General features: G+C 37.7%; 1 protein-coding gene across 2 annotated transcripts in view; it reads right to left on the reverse strand.

Annotated features, from left to right (window-relative positions):
- Positions 1 to 23,723, reverse strand: part of LOC148428312 (plexin-A1-like) — a 246,596-nt gene that overhangs the window by 8,185 nt on the left and 214,688 nt on the right. Inside the window, exons 21-31 of one of the 2 annotated variants that reach the window (XM_088439610.1) lie at positions 22,791 to 22,933; positions 17,435 to 17,532; positions 15,804 to 15,962; positions 14,452 to 14,518; positions 10,673 to 10,819; positions 8,900 to 9,059; positions 7,185 to 7,288; positions 7,005 to 7,101; positions 4,177 to 4,367; positions 2,101 to 2,270; positions 1,232 to 1,444 (exon numbers count right to left, since the gene is read on the reverse strand). In XM_088439610.1, coding sequence (XP_088295736.1) covers positions 1,232 to 1,444; positions 2,101 to 2,270; positions 4,177 to 4,367; positions 7,005 to 7,101; positions 7,185 to 7,288; positions 8,900 to 9,059; positions 10,673 to 10,819; positions 14,452 to 14,518; positions 15,804 to 15,962; positions 17,435 to 17,532; positions 22,791 to 22,933 — 1,549 coding nt within the window. Of the gene's footprint in view, positions 1 to 1,231; positions 1,445 to 2,100; positions 2,271 to 4,176; positions 4,368 to 7,004; positions 7,102 to 7,184; positions 7,289 to 8,899; positions 9,060 to 10,672; positions 10,820 to 14,451; positions 14,519 to 15,803; positions 15,963 to 17,434; positions 17,533 to 22,784; positions 22,934 to 23,723 lie in introns of both variants that reach the window. The other variant, XM_088439605.1, reaches the window with a different exon arrangement.

Genomic DNA, 23,723 nt, shown 5'->3' on the forward strand with positions numbered 1-23,723 from the left:
TTGGAGGTGTTTGCTGATCATTTTCACGTGTTTAAATTATTATTATTATTATTATTATTATTATGTCAACAAGGTAGCTTTCGATGTACAATTTCTCGTGAATTAACGATCCAGCAATGCGGAAATATAGTGATAATATGTGCTAGAGTATATATGTGTCGGATTACACTGATTACTATGTATTGTAGGTGTTTGCTGATTATTTCATTTGTTTAAATGATTTATTATTATTTCAACAAGGTAGCTTTCGTTGTACAATTTCTCGTGAATTAATGATCCAGTAATGGGGAACTATAGTGATAATATGTGCTAGAGTATATATGTGTCAGATTACACTGATTGCTATGTATTGTAGGTGTTTGCTGCTCATTTTGTTTAATTTTTTTTTTTTAATTAAATACTGACGGGACAAAAAAATCTCAAGGCCTGTAACCTAATCTACCACATTGGGAACTTTTTTAACTCATTTTTCAAGTATCCGAGACTTATAATCAAGTAATATAATGCATATGTTTTGTTCCGGAAAAAAAAATGGTAGTGAAAGGGTTAAAACAGGCCTTTTCAAATAGTGGGGCACGGAAAGGGGACGCATATGACCCTGGGGAACTTGCTTTGCATTTGCAAAAATATGGGTGGTGTGGAGGGGGTATATCTCAGGGCTGCGGGAAAAGTTAATGGCCGTTCAACATACTCTGATGCACTGTGTGTTGTGAAAGAAAATAAAAGTTTGCGTCCAAAAAGAGACACATGCCTGTCCAACCTCCGTACTATGTTTAGGAGATCAGTGGACATCGGAAAGAAGGGTAGGCATGTTTTATTAAACATTTCATATTTTTATTTATGTTCGTACCAAGTCTGAAAGTCTACTTTGTGGAATTCATATCACAAGGGTTTTCCGGACCCCATTAACCATGAAAAATGAAGGAACGCTATATTATTATTTACCGTTTTAATATTATTTTTTGTAGGGTCAAACGGTTCAGTTGGTCAAAAATTATTCTCGTTTAAATGAACTGATTTTTACTAAATTATATTGTATACTTAACACTCATACTTGGAGTTAACATTTGTTGAAAGTTGATTTATATTCATTTTTCTTCTGTTATTGTTAAAATGGATACACACAAAGTTTCACTTGACTTTTCAAACTGCATTTGATCACCTGTTGAAACATGTGCGTTTATATTTCTGATGTCAGACTGCATTTGGGGAAATGCGACAAAAGATTCACCTCTCCACCCAATTCTTGTAGTTGGGGATATCCTTAGCGTAGAGCAGCTTATTGGATGGAGAATCCTTCCCAAGTTTGTGTTCGGATGTTGAACAGGAATCCATGAAGGTCTGGGCCACCACAGACAGGCACGCGTCCGTGATGCTGTTCTTTTGGATGTCAAATACAAATTGGGGGTTCTTGATCACGTTCACCCAGAACCTCAGAGGGAGGCTGAAAGAAAAAGAGAGAGGGGAAAAAAAAGCGTGGAAATATTTGTGTTATCTTTCATGTCGTCGTACTTAAGTTTTGAGCTTTTATTCAAGTGTGTGCAATGAATTTCAACTAAATTATTACCCAAGTATTTTTATGAATGTATTTATCGAGACTATATTTATGTAGTGTTTATGTTCTGTGCATAAATGTTACACGGCTTATAGAATATTCCGTGTAGGGTTGTGCAATAAATCCAAATCATTTGGTTAATTATTAGCTGAACGTGATAATGACAATTTCGTAAGATAAAAATTTAGAAAATTTACGTCCCTTAAATCCAGCCATAATTCAGCGATTATATTTTCACAGCCAAAACCTATAAACATTCAGAATTACCCAGCGAACTCGCAGACAGAAACAACAGAGCCTTCACAATTCATATTTTTGTCATCATTTGCCTTCATTAATCAATATTATATTCCACTGAGAGAATACATAACCATCATGTAATCGTCAAGTTGATGAATGTGTCCACACTCTAGCTATTATGCATAACAATAATATAATAGGATAATATGTTCTTTGGCTCAACGTTGAAAATGACATAAGGAAAAGGGAAGGCAAAAAACAAACAAAAAAAAACACGATAGGGGATAAGAGTGCAAAAAGTTTACCAGTTGCTCTTCCAGGTGTGTCGTACATCGTAGTCGGTGATGGAGTGTTTGTCAGCCTGCTCATCCAGGAAGTCAAACATGTACTTAATGGCCAGTGGCAAAGCGCTGCCTCTGTGGGCCGTGCTGAAGATGGTCTCAAAAAGGTCATCCACAAACTTCTGTAATGTGCCCTGAATAGGGATAAAATCCATACTCTCGTAAGGAAAATGAAAACAAAATGCATGCGCGTGTCTTCTGCTTTTTATCGTTCGTGATGACAACAAATTGCATCTGAAGTTTTTGGAAAAAGCATTTTTTCTTTCCGTGCGAGCCGTCCTACGTAATTGTCCGCTTTGATCCGGGCCATAAAACAAAGTCAGGCGAAAAGACATCGGTAAGTGATTATCCGGGAATACGAGAATTTTCAGGATGCGATATAAAAGATGTTTTATGCTCCCTGCTGACTTCAGAGACAAGCTTTCTCAACCGTTAACTAGCAGAGGTCGCTCAAGTTTTTTAAAAAAAATGGAAGCACCGTATTTTCCGCACTATAAGGCGCACCGCATTATAAGGCGCGCCCTCAATTAATGACATATTTAAAAACTTTTTCCATATATAAGGCGCACCGGATTATAAGGCGCACCCTCAATTAATGGCATATTTTCAAACTTTTCCAATCACAATATAGTAATACTCAAAGTAACAACAATAATAACTCAAATAATAACTCTTAAACTCATAATAACTCAACGTAACTATGAGCAAGCTTGTTCAAGTGTAAACACACAAAAGAAACAGGTAAAGCTTACTTTATCACTTCACTTCATTATTGTTATTGTACAATTTCTCGTGAATTAACGATCCAGCAATGCGGAAATATAGTGATAATATGTGCTAGAGTATATATGTGTCAACCGTTAACTAGCAGAGGTCGCTCAAGTTTCTGTTCAAAAATGGAAGCACCGTATTTTCCGCACTATAAGGCGCACCGCATTATAAGGCGCGCCCTCAGTTAATGACATATTTAAAAACTTTTTCCATATATAAGGCGCACCGGATTATAAGGCGCACCCTCAATTAATGGCATATTTTCAAACTTTTTCAATCACAATATAGTAATACTCAAAGTAACAACAATAATAACTCAAATAATAACTCTTAAACTCATAATAACTCAACGTCAATATGAGCAAGCTTGTTCAAGCGTAAACACACAAAAGAAACAGGTAAAGCTTACTTTATCACTTCACTTCATTATTGTTATTGTACAATTTCTCGTGAATTAACGATCCAGCAATGCGGAAATATAGTGATAATATGTGCTAGAGTATATATGTGTCAACCGTTAACTAGCAGAGGTCGCTCAAGTTTCTGTTCAAAAATGGAAGCACCGTATTTTCCGCACTATAAGGCGCACCGCATTATAAGGCGCGCCCTCAGTTAATGACATATTTAAAAACTTTTTCCATATATAAGGCGCACCGGATTATAAGGCGCACCCTCAATTAATGGCATATTTTCAAACTTTTTCAATCACAATATAGTAATACTCAAAGTAACAACAATAATAACTCAAATAATAACTCTTAAACTCATAATAACTCAACGTCAATATGAGCAAGCTTGTTCAAGCGTAAACACACAAAAGAAACAGGTAAAGCTTACTTTATCACTTCACTTCATTATTGTTATTACTTTATTACTATATTGTGATTGAAAAAGTTTTAAAATATGTTATTAATTGAGGGTGCGCCTTATAATCCAGTGCGCCTTATATATGGAAAAGGTTTTAAAATATGTCAGTCATTGAGGGTGCGTCTTATAATCCGGTGCGCCTTATATATGGGAAAAGTTTTAAAATATGTCATTAATTGAGGGTGCGCCTTATAATCCAGTGCGCCTTATAGTGCGGAAATACTGTAATTAGATCAATTAACCCCGGATCTTAAATATTTAATCTTTCATTTTTTTAAATCTCTTGACGGCGCTAATTCTCTAATCGTATATTGCATGTGAATAGCAACCGGACCGAGGACCTGCGCTAGAGTTTGTTAGACCAGAATCAAACCAAATGAACTTTGCTCTGCTATCACTTACTTTTGTTGCCAAGAGCCTGGTGAGGTAGATCTCAGACACCATCTTGCTGCCCCGGTCGCCCTCCCTTTGGTCCGAATGGTCGTGGTTCTTCACCAGATGCCACAATTTAGTTCCGCTCTCCAGGTCCGGGGTGATCATGGGCGTTCGGGATCGAAGACTGTCTGGACTACTGGCTGTTCTCAGCATGCTCTCTGGAGCCACAAACGCAAGTCCAAAAACATTCGGGATCTCTCATTCATTCCGGTTCATTCTTCTACTTCCCGCGTTTGGCGTAAAGGTTTTAAAGAGAATATACGAGTATTCCCCGGCGACGAGCGAACGCTACTTAAAAAGCATGGCGGTTTCATTTCATCTTGTCTTTATAGTATGGCGCTCTGCCTCCTTCATTGTCTGTCCTCTGTGTGTTTTATTATTCATGGCGAGGGTGTCAAAGTTGATTAGCGCTAAGCAAGGAGATGCGAATCTGCGACCGCTCTGTTAGGAACGATAGCGACGGGGAGACGGAAATGGAGAGGTGAGGTAAGAAGGGAGATCGGCGGAGGATGCTGCTGATCTTGTATGTGAGGAAAAAGATGGAGGCAGATGAATGGCGATGCTGGAGATGAGAGAGAAATGTATGTTAGAGGGGAAGGGGGGAAAGGGGGGGTCGGGGGGGGGGGGGTGGCAGTCTGTTGTGTTTTCTGTCAAGGCACAGAGGCTTTAATTCCAAACGCAACACCAGTAACATTAGCACGGAAAATAAACTACAAAAAGTGCAGATTATTTTTTTTTGGGGGGGGGGTATGAACTCCGGGAAATGTTCTATAACACATGAATAATAAAGCAGCCCAAACAGTAGGACATATTGATGGTGATTATTTGCATGGATGGCTCATACTTTTACTATGAAGGTCAATCTGATGAGTTGCTTTGTATAAAGACAATCTTGCCCTTATTCACACATCATCATTGACCTCACCTTTAATGAGATAAATTTTGAAATGATGAAAATAGATAATGGCCTATTTTTCTCCACAACGTTCGCTTTCAGTGGTTTTAATATGCTCCTAAAAAAATATAGCAGCACTTACAGCAGCTTTTCGCCCCAAAAAAGTGATATTACTCCAATTTCGAGTTGGTGTATTAGGCAAGGTAATCAAACCCTGAATAGGATCCCGACCTACAGGTGCACAGTGCAAGAATTGAAATAATCATTTAAAGTGTCCTGGAAAAAAAAAAACATACCGGTATTTATTGTTTAAAAAAAAAAGTACCAGGATTGAATATTTTCATGACTTGAAAGCAGAAAAAAAAGAAAACACATACAAATACATCCTTGGGATTCAAAGAAACAAAAGCTTGGTTTCCACTGAGAAATCTATTCTATTCTACTCTATTGTTGAGTAGAGTAGAGTACAATAGAGTAGAGTAGATTTCTTGGTGGAAACTGGGGTAAAGAGCTAAAAGTCCCATCACTACTATGAAGATCTGTTTGTGTGTACAAACTATGCTAATTGATTTATGTCAATGGTAATATGGGTTTGAGATTTTGAGTACCGTATTTTCCGCACTATAAGGCGCGCCTAAAAGCCTTATTTTTTGTAAAAAGCTGATGGTGCGCCTTATAATCAGGTGCGCCTTATATATGGATCAATCATGGGATTCGTAGATCGGGAACAAAGTGATAAAGTAAGCTTTACCTCTTTCTTTTGTGTTTACACTTGAACAAGGTTGCTCATATTGAGTTATAATGCTATTGAGAGTTTGGAGTTATTATTTGAGTTATTATTATTACTTTGAGTATTACTATATTGTGATTGATAAAGTTTGAAAATATGTCATTAATTGAGGGTGCGCCTTATAATCCGGTGCGCCTTATATATGGAAAAAGTTTGAAAATGTGTCATTAGTTGAGGGTGCGCCTTATATATGGAATTTTTTTTTTAAATAAATCATTAATTGAGGGTGCGCCTTATAATCCGGTGCGCCTTATATATGGAAAAACTTTTAAAATATGTAATTAATTGAGGGTGCGCCTTATAATCCGGTGTGCCTTATATATGGAAAAAGTTTTAAAATATGTCATTAATTGAGGGTGCACCTTATAATCCGGTGCGCCTTATATATGGAAAAACGTTTAAAATATGTAATTAATTGAGGGTGCGCCTTATAATCCGGTGCGCCTTATATATGGAAAAACTTTTAAAATATGTCATTAATTGAGGGTGCGCCTTATAATCCGGTGTACCTTATATATGGAAAGAGTTTTAGAATATGTCGTTAATTGAGGGCGCGCCTTATAATCCGGTGCGCCTTATATATGGAAAAACTTTTAAAATATGTAATTAATTGAGGGTGCGCCTTATAATCCGGTGCGCCTTATATATGGAAAAAGTTTTGAAATATGTCATTAATTGAGGGTGCGCCTTATAATCCGGTGCGCCTTATAGTGCGAAAAATACGATCCTAGTCCTGGCTCGGATAGCTCCTGTACCTCCTAAAATATGTTTCCAATTTTACCAGAGCGTAATCGCTCCCTTGATCTGTATTTCAAATAGTTTCTTTCTTTTTTTTTCCAGCACATTGAGTCGTCGCTTGCGCCCATCACCGGCTGCCACTCATCCTCACCCGCCTTCGCTTCTTTGTCAGGTAAGGTATTGAGGCATCTTCTTTTCTGCCTCTCATTTACAGAGCGCTTCGAAATAGCCATTAAACAGCCTTGGCCTGGGGCCATGGCGCGGGATAAAAAGGATCGCCATTGACCGAGCGCAAAAAAAGAAGAACGGGGGCTATGATTGCGGCCGTCATAAACAGAGAGATGGGGATCAAGTCAATAAGAAGGCCGCTACCGTATCTGCTGAGGCTCTTGGTGAAGGTAGATGAGTTGGAGATGTTATAGGCCGAGTTCTGCTTTGGCACCAGCGCGATCACCGAGCCATCTGTAACCTACACATTAAACGCGGCGGCCGAAATGTTATTACCCCGCAGTGCGCTTCTGCATTTTTTAGCCCGTATTTATGCTAGCGTACCTGATAGTGAGCCAGAGTGTTGAGTCTTTTCCAGTCATTGTCTATCTTGGTTGTGACGTCTTCATCCTGCAGAATAATTCGGGCCATTCGACCTTGACGCCATTCTTCGGGCGGAGAGGATTAGTTTTGGTTTTTTTTTTCCAAAGGAAATGGAAGAGAATATAAAGTTAGGACGGTCCTTCTCAAAAACACTACTAACTCTTGTGTAAATTATTCCTTCTGGGAGTAATTGAATAACGTGATTTTTTTTTTGTAAATAAGTTGCTTTTTACATGTAAACAAACAAATCCGTTCCATACTCCAAACATGCCCCTAAAACCTTGAAATGAATAACATTAATAAATCATAAAAATGCATCCAAAAACTTATTTGAATTGCACGAGTGTAAATTAATCATAGTATTCAAAGTACATCATTTAATGAATAATTAAAAACAAAAAACACTCCTAAACTCTTGGATTTAATCGTTTTAATTGTAGCAGTTGACAATATGAATGCAGTTCATTTGTTTGCCTTGAGATGGCGCTGGTGTGTTTTTAGTGAGGGCAGAGGCTTTATACAAAGATTGGTAAAATAACCATTGGCAAGCATTTCAATTTCCAACACTTTAATGCACTTGGTAATTTTTTTTTCAGTTTTAGACTAGCCTGTAGCCTGTATAATTGCTGTAAAAAAGTAGCTGACAGTTGAAAGTTGATTTAAACTGCTTTTTTCTTTCGTTAGTGGTAAAAGTGCAATTGCAATAAAATGAGTGGCATCATTTTTTTCTTAATGCACTTTGATGCACTTGCTGTTTTTTTCTGTTTTAGACTAAACCGTAATCTGTATGAATGTCGCAAAAAGTTGTTGTTGAAAGTTGATTTTTACTGCTTTTTTTATGATTCATGTCAAAAAGCATAATTGCAAAAACATAAGGATTGACATCTTTTTTTTTGGCACTGATGCACTTGTTTTTTTTTTCAGTTTTAGACTAACCTGTAACCTGCATAAACACTGCAAAAAAAGTAGTTGTTGAAAATTGATTTATTTTGCTTTTACCTTTTTTTTTTAATGTTTATAAGGATGGTTTCAGGTATACTCATAAAATTTTTATGAATAATAATCTTATTTATGCTATCTTTCCGAGCAAGGTCCATGCAAAAAATAACCGAGAAAGCACCGAATTAGTACATAGTCTCTCTCTAGTCTACACAAGATTTGAATATTGACAATTGATGGACAATTACAGGAAGCGTGTAATGCATTTCAAAACCAATTACTATAATGCATGTCATAAAAGTGCATGAATGCTCTAACAATTTCAAGACCCCTTTAACGCGCAATGAATAAATACTTTTTAATTTCGACATTAAATCTGAAAATATCCATTAGCAGACATCAGAACATTTCAGTTGTATACAATAAATGTGAATGGATCCAAAAGGTGTATATTGGAAAATATAATAGACAACAAAATAGGTTTATATTGCTTCCGAGAAGTGCAATATTTCAATTATTACATTATTGTATCCAAAGGGAAAAGTGCATCCCTGTAAGTAAGCATTATCAGCAGACTTGGCCAGCCTATGATATTAGATTAGAGGGGAAACTATTTTCCTGCTTGTATTTGATATTACAAATCGGGGGACTAGCCTTTGGGATCCTTTTGAGGAAAAACAACGAGCGCTGCGCATCTGTCATAATTAATAGATGCTTGATTTGCTCTTGTGTCTTACCCAAGTCCATATCGGACGCCTTAGGTCTGAGAGAGTACGGGCTTCCTTTATAGACGGCGTCGAGCAGCTTTTCTTTGACCTGAGTGACGGTGTCACAATTCAGACACTTAACGGTCACCTCTGAGGCATTCTCGTTCTCCGGGTTCACGCAGTGCAGCGTCTGGCAGATGGAACAAACGAGGGGGGGATAGTGTCAAGATGTTCAATGAAAACAGCTTCAAAATCATGTAAATATAGTTTATTGTTGTGGTTAGGGGTGACGGATGAAGTTCAAATGTTTTACTGGTTTAATCTTAGTTTTAATCTGTAACTTTATGATGTACAAAACAAAAAATGGCAACTTTGATATGTATTCTTTGTAAGAAGGGGCTTTCTGAGTGCAGAAGCAGCTCAAGTTTAGCCTACCACATCAATGCAAAGCAGACAGCTTTTCGGTCACCGCTAACGATAGCAACAAAGATGCTAACGTAGCAAGGCATAGCAAAAACTCTGTGATGATATGCTGCTAATGATTCATAACTGTTTTTCTTCGAGTATATGTCAAATTTTTTTTCTTCCTCATTTTCAACCGCCATATTAGCGAGCTCGACTTATAACCGCATGACTCAACACGGACCGTTTTTTTCCGCATATCTGTGAAGAACATCAATTTGAATGTGAAATGAGCAATATCATTGTCATTTACAAGGCTTAAAAGGATTTTATATATGATATATGATTTTGTATATCTCTAATTTGATACCCTATGCATCCTTTTTTGTCGTATATCAATCCTTGATTTCCCGCAACAACATAATGCATCTAACACAAATCATTTAAAAACTAAGAGGTTGAGCGTTTTTGAGATGAAAATAATAAGATAAATTACATCGATTAATCACAGATCTCAACCAACAAATCTCTTGATTATTTAATCTCATGAAAGCACTGGTTGTGATTATTAAGGTAACCATAATTTAGCATTTGATAAAATTGGTGAACCAGCCAGGACACCTCAGACACTTGATGTTCATGAGAAAAAAAATAATAATAATTTTACGGTAGTTACATTTTACTTTCCTTCATTTGTGAACAAATCTTTAAAAAGTGTTTTATTAATAATAATAATAATAATTTTGGTAATCTATATTGTGCACCTGTATTTGTCCGTAATGTGTATCTATTTGTCTGTATTTGGTACACGCAGCATCCACTTCAAGCTTTGGGCCTGGAAGAGGGCTCCTCCCACCCGTGGTCCCTTCTGAAGGTTTCAGATTTTCCCCAAATTGGGGTTTTGGAGTTTTTCCTTGCCCTTCTGGGAGCTTTGACAGTGGACGCTGTTTTTTACTTTACACATGCAGCATCCAATTCAAGCTGTGGGCCTGGAAGGTGGCCCCTCCCACCTGTGGTCCCTTCTGAAAGTTTCAAATTTTCCCCAAATTGGGGTTTTTGAATTTTTCCTTCCCCTTCTGGGAACTTTGACAGCGGGATGCTGTTGTGTTCCTTACGCCGAAAAGACGTCTCTGCATGACTTCTTTTTTCGAAAGTCTCTTTTCATCTGTGAGGCCCTTTGAGACTTCTGTGATTCAGGGCCATGCAAATAAAATTTCATTGATTGATGGATTGACAAAAGAAACGTATAATAAATGAATGGCCGTAACAGGCGGCTCAAGATTCCACTAGACAAATAAAGAAAGGATTGCTCCCACGTGGCTACCGTTGATTTGTTAACTTTAACACCGATCGGACGAGCGTTTGAAGCCAAAAGTAGACGGGCACATTAAGTTTACTGACCAGCGTTTTGTAGTCAATCTGTTGCCTGATGAGCTTGTCCTCGCTAAGAGAATAACGAGCCTCTCCCGTGATGGCGTCTATGGGTCCTTTCTCCATCTGTTGCTTGATGGCACAGTGAAGCATGAAAAGAGGCTCGCCTGCGCATTCCTGGTCAAGGGGAGAACACAGATAAAGAAAGTACCTCATGTACAGCATAATTGAACTTGCAAACGCTAGTCGGGGAAAAAAAAACAGTTTGTTAGGGAAGCAACCTTCAGGAAGTAAAGTACATTGATCGTGACTCAATCGCAAATGATTTGGGGGTTTTAAATCGTGAACGTAACAAAAATCAGCTTTCAATTATGCATAGAAGGTCTCGTTCGCAGAAGGTTGTAATATTTTTTTTTCTATACATGTAGAGTGAAACCTTGTGGCCGCATCACAAGCCAAAAATCCTTCAAATTCCATGAAAGCGCTTTCTATTTCACGCTGCCTGTTGAAAGTCTATTAGCATGACATTGGTCAAAACACAATGGTAATGGCTGTGAATAACGTCACAGTCAAATTTGTTATTTTAATGCGGCTGCAAATGTGTGACCGCTGTGTGAAGGCACACGTCGGCGTTTTACGTTTTATTAATGTGACATTACGGACGGTGAGATTGTATTTAAACAAAGACCTTTGGCGTCCAAACAAACCAAGAGCAATTAGTTAGCGATTTCCACGTCTAACCACCATCTTGCCCTCCCTATGTCAGACTTACCCGGCGTAAAGGACAAAGAAATTGGAACTGTCTCGATGTTTTGATTTTTTTAACATTATATCATCTTATGGACCCTTTAAATAACTTTGGTTTGCGGTTCCAAGACTGCATTGGATGTCGTCATCGTCATCCTCATTGTCGTCATCATTATCATCAGCTAATTGTCATCGTCATCATCGTTGTTGTCATCGTTGTTATCGCCATCCTTTTCATCATATTCATCATCGTCATTGTCTTCGTCATCATCGTCATTGCCATCACCATTGTCATCATCGTCATCATCGTTGTCGCCCTCGTTGTTGTCATTGTCTTCAACCGAGGGTGGCACGATTACAAGATTACAAAGACGAAAATGATGACGATGATCATGACGATGATGACGAAGATGACAACAATGACAATGTTGCAATGACGACGATGTCGAAGATAACGACGATTATGACAGACAAAGAAAGATGACGACAAACATGACAACGACGACTATAACCACGATGATCACGACAACGATGTCGACGATAACGATGATTGTGACAAGTATAATGACAAACATGACAGCGACGATTATCATGACGACGATCACGACTATGAAGACGATGACGACCTTGACGACGAAGATGACGATGACAACGATGACAATAACGATGGCAATGATGACAAGGACGAAAATGGTGACAACGACTAAGACGATGACGACAACGACGATGTCGACGATAACGATGATTATGACAAACAAAGATGATGACAAACATGACGACGATGATGACGACGCTGATGACGTTGACGACAAAGATGATGACGACGATGACAAGATGACGATAATGGCGACGACGACGATGTCGACGATAACGATGATGACGGGGATCGTGACAAACATGACGACGGCGATGATGACGGCGAAGACAATGACGACAACGATGACGACGACGATGATCACGGCGATGATCACGACTGATTTTGCTCTTCGTTTCAATGTCAATTATCAGCTTTGATGAAATAATCAGGCTCGCGGAGGAATAATGTTTCTTTATTGGAGGATAATCATTATTAACATAACCCATTTGTTAATATAGTACCAGCTTTATATGGCTAAAGCTACAGTAAAGCGTGAGCATGAACTGAATGAAGGTGGCAATTTGTTCTTCCCAATCATTTAACTATCTCGCTTGAGTCCCACTTTCTTTTAATTACAGAAAATTGCTTAACAACTCTGTCATTATTCATCAATTATTTTGAATAAAAGGAAGGACAAGAAAGGAGAGGACACAAGTCATGGCTATTCATGGCCACGTTTTTTCTGTGAAAATGAATCCACTTGACTGCTTTGACCTACAATTCATTTTATTTTTGAAAACATATTGCCTTAGTCTGTTTCCTATGTGTAGTTTTTTCCCCTCACAAACGTTTGGCCAAGCTATTTTCTTTAAAAAAAAAAAGCCCATCCCAATTCCCATTTTCTGACCCTCCATCACTTTAGAATATGATAACATGAATGTAGTTCATTTGGTTACCGCTGGTGTATTGTTGGTATGCAGAGAACTTTGTTTAGGTCATCTAACTTGCACGTATGTATTTTACATATCCATCGATCTAGGCGTCATTTACAAGTCCAAGGACTGCTAATATTTATTTTGGGACGATTTTGAGCATGTAAGTTTACTTTAGTTTAGGGTCATTCCACTGGCTGTGTAATGAGCATAATATATATTTCCAAGTATGTTGGTGAGAGTAATCCAATTGTAATGCATTAGTAGTGTAATTCCTGACATTTCAATGACAGTAATATTATGTGTATGTAACTAGTTACTTTAAGTATAAAAATCAAAAGGTTCAAATTGTAGTTCAAATAGCATTTCAACAGAAAAATTACATTGGAATGCATGGATCCATCTCAAAAAATGACATAAATTCAAAGCTGCCAAATTGAAATTCCCAGAGAGATAAATATATAAATAAAACAATAAATACCTCGGATTTAATTCTTGAAAGATATGTACTTGGGATTGAATAAAAGAATTATGACATTTAAGCAGGTTATGCACAAGTTATGAAAAATGCAAAAACGCATATATTATTGTTGTCAAAATATTTTCTTCATGCTTTATTCTTAATACATCAAACCTTTGGATAAATGTTTGCTGGTTCAATCACCTCGATTAAAATCGATGAAAATCGTAATCGTGGAGAACGACTGGCGAAAATCGCCATTTGATTTTTGGACCATATCTGTCCTGTATCTATGATGAACGTGTAAATTCCTTCGTCTGTTCTTCTCTTGCTCTTCGGCCAGTCACCTCTCATCTCCCTAACTCCCTCCTGCCATGTACTTTAAGAAGCTCGTTAGTAACCAGGCCAATTATGAGAGCAGCTGCTAACGAGAAGGAGCGAGCGCACATATCACCGTTATTTGTTGTCCCTTCAGCTTTGGCCTTCCTACGCATGCACGCCCGGCCACATGATTCGCCTTTGCTGCACACGCTGCCCTCATTAAGTTGTACGCTGACATTTACGATTTAGGCTTGTACTGTAATGATGGTTGCGGCTCTATCAAGCGCGAGGGTGAAAGGCGGAAATTGCCAACAACCGTGCGTCCGCAAAAATACATTTTGGTCACACTTGACACTGTGGATGAAGTTCGTGTACATTTCAAAAAAGTCTCGTTATAGTTGTCGCAAAGTTTCCCCACACAAAAGGGACAAATTTGTTTGTGTGTTTACAATACATCTTTGGGAACTATTGCGCAACAATTGGATTAGGATTACAGTGGCAGATGAGGACACGTTACACTTTCATACTAATCAAAGTAGAGTGTGAAAATCCTCATGAGCCAAGGCTCCAAATTTATATATATATTTATATATATATATATATACTGCAATCAGTGATGCAGACTCGCTTACCGATTTACTGATCGGCTCTTGAGGAATATCGAGACACATTTGACAATGGGCAGAACAGAAATTTCATGTAAGAATGTTTCAGCCCGTTTTCAGCTATGAGAGGGAAAATAATCTGCAAGTACACCAAATTCAATCCTTACCTTGAGGAATTTATACAAAAGGAATGTAAACCAGTTGGTCAGCATTTTCTCAGCAACAGACTCCGTTCTGGTACACAAACAAAAAAAAACCCATGAATGTATGATTTATTTTGAACATATATATATATATATATATATATGTATATATATATATATATCAGAAATATCAATGAAAGAAAACAAAAGAAAAATATATTGAAAATAAAGCCAGACATCACAAAAAACATGCTCTGTTTGAAAAGTTGGAAGAAATAAAATTAATTCGTTTCTACCCCTTTTACATACAGTATTCTTGTATTATATTATATATTAATATTGCTACACAGATATATTTTTATATAAATACAAGATACAGTAAAAAAAAACCAGTTACCACTTCTTTAACACTACAGTGGACCCCCGGGTTACGGCATCCCTGGCTTACGTTTTGTTCACATTACGAAGTGGAGCACTAAGTTTTTCATCCCCTCTTCACAGCTTTTTTTCTCGCTTTACAGCATCAACAACAATTACAAAATTCAAACTGGGCAATCAGTGTGCGTACGTAGTGCTACAATCCCACCGGATGTGAAAAATTGCGTCACTGCGCTCATTCGCTAGGCATTTGGTCGCCGGGTGTTAACTGCCGGCATTTAGCTTGTTCAAATATCCAGAATATGGCCGTAACTAGCTCAAGTCACGTCACTCCAAAGGTAAATAAAATGTCATTTTTCCTTTATATATTTTTCGTTTTGTGATGTTATTTAATTATATACATAAGTATTATATCTATAAGTAGTACTTACTTTACCATTTAGTAACTAATTTTGAATAGGCTTATACAATTTTGATGTTTTTACCTGGGGTTTTGCACGCATTAGCTAATTAGCTAAGTTTCTATTGCCCGTCGAATTCATTCATTCACGGATTCATTTCGTATGGTGGGGGTCCACTGTACTTTTTTATAATTTGAAGGGCGAGGAAAAAATAAGGGTGCACAATTTTGAGAAACTGAACATTTTCAATCAAAAAATAGCAAAAAAATCCATTTTCAGTTTTTCGGCCGAAAGACAATTAAAAACCAAACCAATAAGTGTGAAAATGGAAGTCTTTTTGTCTAAACTTTGCAAAGCGACGATTAAGTCAGTGCATGAGGGCTTTGCGGGATGAAAACGCTCGGATAAACGCTTGGATTTTTATTACTCGTCAGGATTATGAAAAAAAACAACATCCGATTGATAGGCCAAAACGCTTTTTGTGATTCGCGTTTTTGCGTGTCTTCGTTTCGAGACGTTTTTGTCCTTTTTCCCTCACAATCTTCCATTTTCAGCACCTCATGCAGCTTCTGAAGCATTAGCGTTTGTCTTCCTGACCTCCTGAGTAGCAGCTTGGGATGGTTTTTACTCTCCAGGTTTCTGTCAATCAGGTCAGACAAAAGCTGCTTGAGGACTCCCGTGGCGTACTCCATTTCGCCCTGCAGGGCCGTCATGATCAAGGAGGCCACGTTCCCTCGGTCCCGCATTGAAAACGACCTGCAAATACGTTTCCGGGAGTGATAACGTAAAATAGATATATTTTATAAATGCAGTCATGCTAGGTACTTTTTTCCACACATAAACGATTCACAACTTTATTTAAATAGGACGCGATATCCAGGGCAATTTCCAGGTGTTGCCGGTGAAAATTTTTAGAATCTTATATTCGAGGGATTTTTCCACTGAATGGTCAAACAATCATGGGAAATAAAAACATTTTTCAGTGATTACTCTTAGTTGACCAATTGTTGACGTTTATTCCGTATTGTTTTGTTATAAAATCAACAAATCAAACAAATACTCGCCAATCTCTGTTTTACACACTGAAAACAAAAAAAAAATAAGCATAAAAATTGAAGTCACCCCTCAAAGATACAGTAATATTCAGGCTTCGATCTCTTTAAAATCATTCGATCGGTGTCACACCAATGGAATATTTTTAAACTGATGGAGACCTGAAGACTAGCTGTGACGGTTTATGTCAATGTTTTTAACATAAACTCATGCTGATCAATCACAAAAGACAATCGACTTTCACGAAGGATTATGGGATGCAGATCGCAACATCATATATTTTTCCAGAAATTTTTGTAAAAAATGGAATCTAGAAGTTTTTTTAATTTATAAATATTAGTGTATATAAAATGGATAGATAATGGATATTTTCAGCTTTTCAACATCAACAACTTTGTTTAATTGATTATTTTGTTGCAAATATAAACTAATTGAACTTCATACATACCATATTTTCCGCACTATAAGGCGCACCATATTATAAGGCGCACCCTCAATTAATGACATATTTTCAAACTTTTTCCATATACAAGGCGCACCCTCAATTTGACATTTTCAAACGTTTTCAATCACAATATAGTAATACTCTAGTAATAACAATAACTCAAATAATAACTCTAAACTGCCAATAGCATAATACTGTAACTCAATGTGAATAAGAGCAACCTTGTTCAAATGTAAACACACAAAAGAAAGAGGTAAAGCTTACTTTATCACTTCATTCCCCATCTACCAATCCCAATCTCAATATTGATCCATATATTAGGCGCACCTGATTATAAGGCGCACCATCAGCTTTTTAAAAAAAAAAACTTAAGGCTTTTATGTGCGCCTTATAGTGCGGAAAATACGGTACATAAATAATATAAACAAAGATTTATACAAGATTTTGCTTGATAAAGATTTTTTATATATTTAATATGATATTTCTCAAATTCTTTTTGAGCACAGGAATTGATTCCCATCTTTTAAGTTCTCTTTCATAGTTCTTCCATAAATTGACACCTTGAACAGATCCACACATTTGCTCTACCGGTGGATTGTCTGGACTACGAGCCGCAGGGCTCAAATCATAAGAAAAAAGTTGCGTCTTATAATCCGAAAAAACACGGTATATATATTCCATTTTGAATAAAATACTGAAGAAATAAAAAAGGGGAAAAAAGTAACCAGACCTTTGCGCTTCCAGCGTTCTTATAAATGTCAACAGGAAGTGCTTCTTGGTGAGCAGTTGGCCAAACAAAGTCAGAGCCTTTTCTACATTTGCCTGGACCTGGAGAAAAAAAAAAAGGCACGTCAAAATAGATCAAAATAGTTTCACAACAGGAAAAATAGCAAAAAAAAAAAAACCAACCCGCACACACACACATTCCTGTCGTTTCGTTTTTGTTCATTAATCTCCCAAACAACTTGAATAAATGAATGATATATGGGGGAAATATGCAAAGAAATCAACATTTCAAAACGAGCGCAGTAAATAGAACACAGAGGAACACTTTGTTAAGCACATTGGGAAATCTCCTGTTGTGCTTAGAAGAAATGTAAGTTGAGATGATCATTTATTACAGTATACGTGGCGAATTTTCACAAAGGCTCAGAAAAAAAGGACAGTATTCAAGTTATTTGCAGGTTAAATGGGTTTAGTTTTTATATATACCGTATTTTGCGGACTATGAGCTGCGACTTTTTTCTCGTGATTTGAGCCCTCCGCCTTATAGTCCAGTGCGGTTTATCTGCGGTTTTTTTTTTTTTTGTGCTAGCCATCAGGAGACAAACTCAAACAGAGTTTAAAAATAAATCATTAAAATACTTAGAAAAAATGTCTAAATGGAAAAATATTGTGTATAAAAGATGTGTAAATTTGATATAATTTGGTATGTATGATTGGATTTAAATATTTATGATTGTATGTATGAATGATCTGCAATGTGTTTATATGTTCACTAAAATAATACAGAAGATGCTTTTGAAAAATTATTTTTGAGTTTGAACTGCTATTTAACTCTGCGGTATTCTGTTGGTGTTATGTTGTAAATAATCCATCTATTTTTGCATAAATATGTTGGTGCTAAATATGCAGACATGTTAAGTTTGTTAAAAAAAAAATTGTTTATTTTTTTTCTAGAAGTGTTAATTTTTTAAGCCTTATATATATATATATATATATATATATATATATATATATATATATATATATATATATATATATATATATATATTATTTATTTATTTTTTCCTACAAGTGTTTTTTTTTATGCCTTTTTTTTGTATATGTTTCTAGATCAATGGCCCAAATCGGCTCAATGTTAACACAGAGGGATGCCCATTTAAAGCATTTATATATTATGACCGCACAATTATGGCCAAAATAATAATCAAGATTAGTTTGGTAAGTATTGAAATCACTATTATTCATAGTTTGCTCAAAAAGTCTAATTATTGCCCGTTTTTTAAATGAGTAAATAAAAAAGGCTATATATATATATATACAGTATATATACAGTATATATATATATATATATATATATATATATATATATATATATATATAATGTCAAAATACATAAAATATATTAAAAAATGCTTCTTCATTGGAGGCTTGTCAAAAAAAAAGAATATAACCCATGTTTTCCTAGTGTTAGAGCACAGACATTCCTGTCAACAATTTTAACCATTAAAGAAAAAAAAAATTCCAACACTTGAATCAACCGCTTTCGATTTGATGAAAAATACAGCTGATTATTTTCGGCTGACGTGTGAAGAGCCATCATCGGCCAATTCATTTCGGCAGCCAATTAATCGTTAGGACTTCAGAGGACAGTTTTGCAAGCGTATTGAACTTTTCTTTGCTGAAACGGCGTCGTTATTTTGAAAAGTGTCGAATTCGGACAAGGCATCAAGGGCCACGCCGCTTCCCTTGAAGGAAAGCCAAAAGACAGCGAAAGGAGCGAAAAGGCACGGAGGCGTAACGTGATCGTACGTGTTTGTGTCAGAGATGGTGACACGCTGACTCGTCCCACCGGCCCGCACCTGTCACCGCTCATGCGCGACACACTAAACACCCCGAAGACGCCTGTCTATCAGCCACTGGCTCCGCCTCCCTCGCCGCTAATCCCCTCATTCTTTTTATCTGTTATCTTCTCCTCAATCGCCGTTTTCTCCCTCGAAGTATCGAGAATTTCCCGTATCGTAAGCATCGACCGCGCGGGGTGTGTGAGAACAAAACTCGAAAACCTGGATTCGATTTGAAACCAGCAACCCGATGGGAAATCCGCAGGAAAAGAAGTCTACGCCTAACTGGAAAACATGAAGCATTTTAAAGAACAAAAATCGAAAACCTGGATTAGATTTGAAACCGGCAACCCGATGGGAAATCGGCAGGAAAAGAAGTCTAAGCCTAACTGGAAAACATGAAGCATTTTAAAGATTTTAAAGAACAAAAATCGAAAACCTGGATTGGATTTGAAACCAGACACCCGATAGGAAATCTGCAGGAAAAGAAGTCTACGCCTAACTGGAAAACATGAAGCATTTTAAAAAACCAAAATCGAAAACCTGGATTAGATTTGAAACCAGCAACCCGATGGGAAATCTGCAGGAAAAGAAGTCTATGCCTAACTGTAAAACATGAAGCATTTTAAAGATTTTAAAGAACCAAAATCGAAAACCTGGATTAGATCTGAAACCAGAAACCTGATGGGAAATCCGCAGGAAAAGAATTCTACGCCTAACTGGAAAACACGAAGTATTTTAAAGATTTTAAAGAACAAAAATCGAAAACCTGGATTAGATTTGAAACCGGCAACCCGATGGGAAATCGGCAGGAAAAGAAGTCTAAGCCTAACTGGAAAACATGAAGCATTTTAAAGATTTTAAAGAACAAAAATCGAAAACCTGGATTGGATTTGAAACCAGACACCCGATAGGAAATCTGCAGGAAAAGAAGTCTACGCCTAACTGGAAAACATGAAGCATTTTAAAAAACCAAAATCGAAAACCTGGATTAGATTTGAAACCAGCAACCCGATGGGAAATCTGCAGGAAAAGAAGTCTATGCCTAACTGTAAAACATGAAGCATTTTAAAGATTTTAAAGAACCAAAATCGAAAACCTGGATTAGATCTGAAACCAGAAACCTGATGGGAAATCCGCAGGAAAAGAATTCTACGCCTAACTGGAAAACACGAAGTATTTTAAAGATTTTAAAGAACAAAAATCGAAAACCTGGATTAGATTTGAAACCGGCAACCCGATGGGAAATCGGCAGGAAAAGAAGTCTACGCCTAACTGTAAAACACGAAGCATTTTAATTATTTTAAAGAACAAAAATCGAAAACCTGGATTAGATTTGAAACCGGCAACCGGATGGGAAATCCGCAGGAAAAGAAGACTACGCCTAAGTGTAAAACATGAAGCATTCCTTTATAGCTCAATTTAATAGGTACAGGTCTACTTTCAGGTTTGTATGGAGGGATTTAGCGCCTGTCAAGCTGTGTACTAAAGTGCTGACAGTTGTTCATTCCAGACTGTGCTTGTGCAAAGCGTTTTGCCATATTTCTTATCAATTCGGTAGTTGTAGCCTTCGCTTTCCGGCAGCCGTCACCCGAACCGCATCGCTCACGTTTGACGTTAGTTAAAATTGCTATCCTCCCTTGGGCCGCCACTTGTTATTTGGACTGATATTGGTGCAGGAGAGGGGGGCATTTTGGAGGAAATGAAAATGAAAGATAAGCACAATGTTAGAGGCGACGTTAGATTTCAATGGCGTTTGATTTGTAAGGGTGAATTCTTTTTTTAGCATAATCTTTTGAGGCCCAAGTTCAGCTATTTATTTCCTCCGTGCAGCCGTCTGTCTGTCCATCTAGCCCTCCATCCATCCGTCCTTCCAGCCATCATCATCCAAACATCTAGCTATCCATCATCCATCCATCCATCATGAGCCACGTCTATCTATTCATCCTTCCATCCATCCATCCATCCATCCATCCATCATGAGCCACATCTATCTATTCATCCTTCCATCCATCCATCCATCCATCATGAGCCACATCTATCTATTCATCCTTCCATCCATCCATCCATCCATCTAGCTATCCATCCATCCATCATGAGCCACATCTAGCTATTCATCCATCCATCCATCCATCTATCCATCATCCATCTAGCTATCCATCCATCCATCCATCCATCCATCCATCCATCATCCATCTATCCATCTAGCTATCCATCCACCCATCCATCCATCCATCCATCATTAGCCACATTTATCCATCATTCATCTGTATGTCCATCCTGCCGTCACTAGCCACATCCAACCATTGATCCATTCATCCATCCATCCATCCATCCATCCATCATTAGCCACATTTATCCATCCATTCATCTGTATGTCCATCCTTCCGTCACTAGCCACATCCATCCATTGATCCATTCATCCATCCATCCATCCATCCATCATAAGTCACATCCATCTGTCCATTCATCCTTCTGTCACTGGCCACATCCATACATTCATCCATATGTCCACCCATCCATCCATCCACCCAGCCATCCATCATTAGCCACATTTATCCATCCATTCATTCATCTGTCCAACCTTCCATCACTAGCCACATCCATCCATCCATACGTCCGCCCGCCCGTCCATCCGTCCATCCAGCCATCCATCATTAGCCACATTTATCCATCCATTTGTCCATCCATCCATCATTAGCCACATTTATCCATCCATTCATTCATCTGTCCAACCTTCCATCACTAGCCATATCCATCCATCCATCATTAGCCACATTTATCCATCCATTCATTCATCTGTCCAACCTTCCATCACTAGCCATATCCATCCATCCATCCATTATCCATCCATCCATCCCATAAAAAGATTCAAATCACAATCGTCGAGAGTGATTGACAAACATTAAGATTTTATTTTTTTGCCATATTGCTCAGCTCTAGTCAAAACTATTACCACCTTGTGTTTTTTTTACCATTGCTGGGAAAAAATAAACCTCATTCATATTTGATTGAAAAATTGCAATCGGTTGCGGCACTGTTGATAAATCAGATTTCGAATCCAAATTCCGTCTGACTGTATAATCAACAGGTTTATTGATATTTTATTTTTCATGTGAGGATGCTGACAAGCCTTCCCCCCGTGCACTAAGCCAAGTATATGGCGCGTGTCTTTCCCGTGAGATCCCGCTAATGATGAGCCGACTCATTTGCATTCACGGAGAAAACTGAATACATTAAAATAAAGTAGAGGATACATGATTAAGATGAACAAAGTATGACGTTTCATCTCTGCTCTAACCTCAGATTTGACCGTTTCTGGTATATGCGGTTATTGGATAATTACTACTATGCACACCACTTTGATTCACCCCAAAAAAAAAGTACTCCAACATGCATGCATATTATTAAATGATGCAAACTAATGTGAGTTAATGAGTGCAGCAGCCCATAAGTTGGTTCCATGCGATGTTAGTATGGTTCAATATGAAGATGAGATGAGGGTGTACTGACCCGTACCTCCATCTCCTTGAGCACCGGGTGGTCCTCGATGCCGGGGAACAACACCCTCATGGCGTACGTGCGATAGTCCAGGAAGGGAATTCCGGCGCCATCCAGTTCTTGCGTTAGCTCATGAATATCTGTCTGGAGTTCGGCAAACGCTTACGGGGAAAAAGAAGAAATGAAGGAAACGTTGAAAGACGGCAAACCGTCGCGGTGCGTTTTCAATTTCACACATCTTAAATTTGATTGACGATTTCTACAAAAGGTCAATAAATGCAACCGCCGTTTTATTTTAGTAGTCATTTTGAGAGTCAGTAATGTAAACCGCCATCTGTATTAGCGTATACGTAATATGGTAATTAAGCGTCTGGCTTTTGTCTGTTCTAATGTGTAACTATTTATTCATGTTACCTTTACATGGTGTTGTGATAATGGCTCGCTGATGATTGAACTACACGCCCCCTGTCTCGCCCCCCCACCAAGTCCGCCTCTTTTATCTGCTTCTCCGCCCACACACACTTTTCCATTTCTAAAGGACAGCTGGGAGAGCAGAAGGCAGCAAGGGCTCTTTAAGATGTGGGAATAAGTGCGCGGAATGTGTTTGCACATTCATGTTAATGTTTTGGTGCTTTTTTTTTTTTTTGAAACACTTATCCGGATGAAGGTTCAGCTTCAACAAGGGATTTGAAGAAAATTATACACCGGACGTTACGTAAAATAAGCAAACCATCATTTAAAGCAGTAAGGAGAAACCATGTGCTTTACTTGTAATCAAAAGCTCGAGTGAAAGCGAAACGTTACTTTGGTAGCGATCCTCTAGTGTGATATCTAAAAATGATAATACGGAAGAAAAAAATTGACCAAGTCGGGTAAAGCGACTTTAAAAATAGGCCGACTAAAAATATCTGCCTTGAAGCTCAAGCTTGAACAGTTTGCGTCACAATTTTC

This window comes from Hippichthys cyanospilos, chromosome 2, assembly GCF_059441005.1.
Source record: "Hippichthys cyanospilos isolate Australia breed blue-spotted pipefish chromosome 2, RoL_Hcya_1.0, whole genome shotgun sequence".
Lineage (NCBI taxonomy): Eukaryota > Metazoa > Chordata > Actinopteri > Syngnathiformes > Syngnathidae > Hippichthys > Hippichthys cyanospilos.